Source organism: Tupaia chinensis, unplaced genomic scaffold, assembly GCF_000334495.1.
Source record: "Tupaia chinensis unplaced genomic scaffold, TupChi_1.0 Scaffold145208_1, whole genome shotgun sequence".
Lineage (NCBI taxonomy): Eukaryota > Metazoa > Chordata > Mammalia > Scandentia > Tupaiidae > Tupaia > Tupaia belangeri.
Window position 1 is genome coordinate 1,892,719 of NW_006205068.1, and position 6,020 is coordinate 1,898,738.

At 59.6% G+C, this 6,020-nt stretch overlaps 1 protein-coding gene across 1 annotated transcript in view; it reads right to left on the reverse strand.

Annotated features, from left to right (window-relative positions):
* Window positions 1–3,187: 3,187 nt before the first annotated feature.
* ELFN1 (extracellular leucine rich repeat and fibronectin type III domain containing 1) overlaps window positions 3,188–6,020 on the reverse strand; it is a 37,791-nt gene continuing 34,958 nt past the window's right edge. The window contains exon 3 of the mRNA XM_006167871.2: window positions 3,188–5,933. Within this exon, the coding sequence (XP_006167933.1) occupies window positions 3,606–5,933 (2,328 nt within the window). The 3' untranslated portion in view covers window positions 3,188–3,605. The remainder of the gene's footprint in view (window positions 5,934–6,020) is intronic.

A 6,020-nucleotide genomic window follows, 5' to 3' on the forward strand; every position in this document is an offset into this window, starting at 1 on the left:
GGGGCTTGGACTTTTCCGGTGGCCGGGGGGTCCCCCCAGCCATAACTAGCAGAGCCATGCTTTTGGCTTCCAGACCCCCCCCCCACCCCATGGACAAGCAAGCGCTACCCTCAGGGCTGCTGCCAGAAGTGACTCCAGCTGCAGGGCAGGGCCCTCTCTGCAGGCTTTATCCTGCACTCTGAGTTCAGCTCAGGGCCCACCATGTCTCTAGCCTTTCTCGATGTTGTCACCTCCAGTCCTCCTTCCTCAGCAGTGGTCTCCCCTAATCAAACACTACTCCTTCCAGGAAGCCTTCCCAAACGCAAGCGTTTCCATGCCCTGTGCTGCCCTGAGCTGGTCGCCTCCCTCCACACTGAGTGCCCTGCAGCCTCTGAAGTCCTCGTGGGAGGGGCTGGCTTAGATGCTGCCCTGTGCCCGTTCAGTGCTCAGCACAGAGCTCTGCAGACAGCAGATACTTGATAAGTGTGTGTGTTCTGTGCTTTTCCTGATCTCCTTCAAGCAAGGGCATGGTGGCATACAGCCTTCGGTCCACAGGACAAGCTGGCACTCAGTGTTAGAGCCTCTTCTGCCAGCCTCGGGTGCTCCTAGGAGGATCTGAGCTGTGGGCTGGGCGTTCTGGCTGCTGAAGGCCTCATACCTCCCCTCCTGCCACTTGCTACTTTTCCCTTGTCCCCATCTAGGCCCTTGACTCCACCCTGCTTGGTACCCACACTCTGCAGTCACCTGTCCTTTTCACACACCTGGCCTGTCTGGCCAGTTGCCCTACCCAGGGCAGGCACTTCTATTCTGTGTCAGTCCTTCTCCCAACCCCTATAAATAGCTCATTTCATCTCCTTGGTGAAATGGAACTGCAGGTTGAGAAGGCCTGGCCACCCCGTCTATCCCATGACCAGGACTGTTAAATTGTGTGACCTTGGGCAAGAAAGGCCCTTTTCTGGGCCTCTGCCAGCCAGCCCTGGACGCCACTGCCTCTTTGTCTTCAACCTGCTCACATGTCCTCAGCTACTCTTCACTGCCCTCCTGAAACTTCCTGGAGGGTTAGAGGTGGCCCAGAGCCGGGGGTGGGACTGCAGAGGTAGAAGTCCCCAGCCTAACCTGAGGCCTGTCGGGCCAAAGAGGGAGGAAGAGGGCACACGGCATCCTCAGCAATGACTTGCTTTGGAGGGGCTCAGTCACAGGTGCCCACTGGGCCCACCAGGGAAGTACACCCTTGAGGAGGCCTCGCCCTTGCCCCCCACAGTGGGGTCACCTGAGTAAAGATGGCAGGACTGGGCCAGCCAGCCTGGAGGACGACAGACAAGCCCTGTCTTCAGCTCTCTGCACCCTGCGGAGCCCAGAGCCAGAGCTGGACTGCTGATGTCAGTGCTGCTCCAGCCCCCCACTTCTACTCCATTGCTTCCTCCCTCCTTGGCCCACTGCTGGGTCAGCTGGAGCTCTGAGTCCTTTCTAGGTGACCCTGAGATCCTGAAAATCTGCCTCTATGCCTCTGGCTCCTGCTCTAGAGTTTCCCAGGGCACCCACTACCTCTGGGATCCAGTTCCAGGCTCATGTCTTTCTGGGTCTTTTAGAAGATCAGACTGGGAATGAGTTTGCCCTGGATGAAGGGACTGGAGGCCCAGGAACCAGGGCCTTTAGAAAGAAGAGGGGAGGGGTCACCCAGCCAGGTGGAGAATGGTGGTTGCAAGATCCGGCACTTGGCTGCCCCAGCACCAGCAGGAGAGGCAGTCCCAGGCTGTGTGACAGAGATAGTCCCAGGGTTCTGCCACTCTGAGTGGCCCAGGGCTGGGAGAGAGGGGGACCCACTACAAATGGACTACAAGGCCCCACTCCCTGGCAGGTGGGAGTGGGGCCTCTTCCTCAAAGTCTCAGTACGGATGCCGAGGACGGGCTGGGGTAGCCTGTGGTCTTGGCAGTAGAAGGCACTGGAGTTAGGCATGGAGGGGGACTTCCTCCCACCTCCTCTGGAGACATGGAACCATCTAATGCCATTCATGCATGGAGTCCAGTCACTGAGTCACTCAAAATTTGGGGCCACACCAGGGTAGGCTGCCTGGAGGCAGAGGCTGGGCCGCATGCCCTGTAAAGGAATCTGCAGACTCTGACCGGTGGACTGAGAGGGCTGGCTCTGGGCTCTAGCATCTCTAGAGGCCCTGGCCATTTCAAGGAGCCACTTCGATGCAGACACTACGCAGCTGTGTCGGGCTCCTATCCATTCACGTGCAAACCAACACTGTCGCTAGCTTGCCCAGTGTCCTGACAGATAAGCCTCCGGGTGCTCAGGCCCACTCCCCCCCACGCCACTGCCTGGTTCTGTGCACACACACCCAGTAACATGCAGTCAGACACGTGACACCACAGCAACCTCAGTCACCTCGGACCCCGCTCACACACCCAAGGCCTCAGCCAGTTCAGCCCCTTCCCACCACCCCTGCATTCTCTCGGCTCACTCTTGCCCTGTCCACACTGGCCCTCCCTCTCAAAGTGCTGGACACCCTCCTACCCATGTTGGCTGCCACCTCCCCACGGGCTCCCACATGCAGCTCCGTGGTCACTCCCACCCTCTTGGGAAGAGAATTCTATGGTGACCCCATCCCAAGGCCAAAAGCCATAATCCACCCCCTTAACCCTACAAATCCTTCCCTGAAGCCCATAGTAAAAACCCAGTACAAACAAGTATTTGGGTTTTTTTCCTTTGCAGATTTTTTTTTAGTAGACATAGTCTTTTTTTTCTTTCTCATTTTACAGCAAACATTGCAAATATAGAAATATTTTTTTCTGTACAATAGAACGACTACAGTGTACAACGGGGACAGGGCTAGGGGACACATTCCCCAGCCTGTGACCCCCACCCTCCGGCCACCCTGACCCATCCATAGGCACAGCCACTACTCCCCTGAGTCTCGCAGGGCTCCAGGATGTGTCCTGGAGGCCACACGGCCGCCTGCATTCTCTCTGTCCCTCTTTGGTGGCCTCTGCAGGTGGCAACAAAGAGACAGACTGAACAGAGACTCTACAGAAAACCACGGACTGGGGAGGTCATGCGAGGAGCCGCAGTGGCCATGCTGGCCACGCCCCCCACGATTGGTGTTTTATGTCTTTTTAAAAGAACTTGACTTTTTATTATTTTTTTAAAAAAAGAAAGGAAAGAAAGAGAGAGAGGGAAAGAAAAAAGGCAGAGAAGAATCAAAAGAGGAAAGATAATGAAAAAACAAATTCCCCACCCCCACCCCCATCCCTAAGACACAGTTTTCTGAAGTCCCTTGTGTATGTGTGTCTGTGTGCGTGTGAATGTGTGTATGTGTGTGTGTGTGTGTGTGTGGACACACTGCTTGCACTGGTCAGTGACCGCATCTTGGGGCAGCTGACATGAACATCAAAACACTGGCTTGCTGTTGCTGTCACCAGCCCCCCGTGGCCTCTGCAGGGACCCCAGGCTTTAACCATTGCTGTGGTGTGTTGTGCGTGTGTGTGGGTTTTGCGGTGAGAGTCTCTGGGTTACAGATAGCTGCAGTGGATCTTGTATCCTTTTTGGTCCAGTGGGCATCACGAGTTTCGGGGAGGGGCTCAGGGGCTGGGCGAGGGCACCGGGCACCTGGCACGAGGGCTCAGGACTTGTGCTGGGCCGACACACCCTTCCAGTAGTCCAGGATGTCATGGAGATCCTCGTCTTTGGCGAACTGAACCTTTTTGCGCAGGGCATGGCCGGCCGCCATGAACTCCTCGTCGTCCTTGTGCCGCCGCCGGCTCAGTCTGAAGCGCTCCCAGATGCTCTGGGAGGCCCTGCAGGTGTACTCGGGGCTAGAGGAGTAGCTCAGGTTGTGATACTGCGGGGACAGCTGCGAGTAGGCGAGGTCGCGGGGCCGCGGCCGGGTCAGGGGCTCCAGGATGGATGCCTTGCGGCCGCCCAGGCCCTCATGGGGTGGCGGGGGCGCGGGTGGCGCGGGTGGCTCCACTGGGTGGGAGCCAGGGTATGAGTGCCGGTGCTCGCCATACTGGCGGCTCTTCTCGGCCTCGGCCCGCAGCACAGCAGCTGCGGGCGTCACAGTGAGGATGGCGTCGGTCGCAGGCGCACTCTTCTCGATGTACTTGGCCTCGGCCGCAGCCTTGTGCACACCGGTGGCCTCGGCACGGAAGGCACGGGGGCTGCGTGCAGAGCCGCTGGATGAGGTGCTGGCCCGTGGGGGCCCGGTTGCAGCCTCCACGCTGTGGTGCCGCTGCAGGCCGTGGCTGAAGGTGTCCTTGTACACAGGTGACAGGAAGCTGTGCTTGCCGGCCAGCGGCTCAGACTGCAGCACCAGCTGCGGCTCCGCCGTGGACATGGCCCCGGACTTGACGCCCTGGAAGGAGGTGGACTCAGACTTGAGCGCATCAATGCAGTTGTTGATGATCTGGTTGACCTTGTCCACCTCCTTGGCTATGGTGGAGATTTCGGCCACTGAGCTCTGGCTGTCGGGGCCCGGCCGGCCCAGCTCACAGTCTCTGCGCTCCGGCTGCTCCCCCGTGCGCACCTCGATGTAGTTGCCTTTGCTGGGCTTGGGTGTCTCGCTGCTCTCCACCAGCTTGTACTGTTCTATCTCGCTGGTGGCCGCAGGCAGGTACGGGATGCGAGTCACAGCCTCAGGGCCCAGCAGTGGGCCCTGGGACAGTGGGGCCAGGCCAGGCGCCTCCATCTCGGGCCCGTACTTGAGCTCAATGATGGTCTTCTTCAGGCTGCCGGCTGCGGCTGCTGCAGCGGCCTTCTTGTGCTTCTCTTCCTGGCGCCGCCGCTTCCGCAGGCAGTAGTAGACGGCGCCGAGCACCAGCACCATGCCAAAGAGGCAGCCCAGGATGGTCATGATGTAGTGGGTGGCCGTGGAGGGGCTGGGCACTGGGCCAGGTGGGCTGGGTGGCTTGGGCAGGCCGATGGTGAGGCATGTGTGGTTGTGGTGCAGCCCGGAGCTGGTGGACACCACACAGTAGGTATAGTTGGTGAGTGTGTACAGGTTGGTGAGGCGGATCTCTTCCTGGGCTTTGGTCAGCCTGGACACGGTGGAGGACTTGCTGTTGTTGAAATGCTCCAGAGTGTACATGCGGTTAAACGGGCTGGGCAGCTGGACCGTGATGGTGGCCGAGTTCTGTGTCAGCTGCTTGACTTTAATGAGGGGACGGGCCTCAGCCTGCGTGGCCAGTGTGGGCAGGGCTACCAGCGGCGTGGTACCGTCCCCCGAGAAGCACTCGTCATCCACGCAGGGCATGTCGCTGGGCTCCGGTGGTGGTGGTGGCGGTGGCGAGCGGCCTGGTTGCGAACGTCCAGGCACCAGGCGGGGAACGGCCACTTCGGCTGTGTAAGAGTCCTCAGTGCAGACAGACTGCAGTTTGCTGAGGATGCTGCGGTGGCCATGACGGCCCTGGCCCAGGAGGAAGTAACCGGAGTAGATGGGCGGAGACTCACACTGCATGCGGTCGTAGGTCTGCGTGGCGTTGGTGAAGGCCGCCAGCCAGCGCAGGAAGCCCAGGAGCTCGCAGGAGCAGTAGAAGGGGTTGCTGTACAGCTCGCACACGGACAGCTTGGCCAGGCCGACGAAGGTGCCGCTGTTGAGCTGCTGGATGCGGTTCATGGATAGGTCGATGTTGATGATGTTGGGGCACTCCCAGAAGGCGCTGGCCATGACCACCTCGATGAGGTTGGCCTGCAGGTACAGGTACTCCAGCTTGCCCAGACCACGCAGCATGCCCTCCGTGAGGTTGCGCAGCCTGTTGTAGCCCAGCTGCAGCACCTGCAGGTTGAACTGGCCCGAGAAGGCACCGTCCTCGATGTAGCCGATCTCATTCTTGGTGAGATTGAGGTACGTGAGGTTGCCGAAGCGGCTCAGGGAGGCATACTGAACGCTGCGGATGCGATTCTCGTTGAGCCGCAGGTCCACAATGGTGTTGTTGATCTGTTGTGGGATGGCCTCGTAAGGCGGCTGGTTCTGGCTGCAGATGGCCAGCCACACGAAGCCCTTTTCCCCCTCGATCACCCCGCGGTGCCCCCGGGCCCG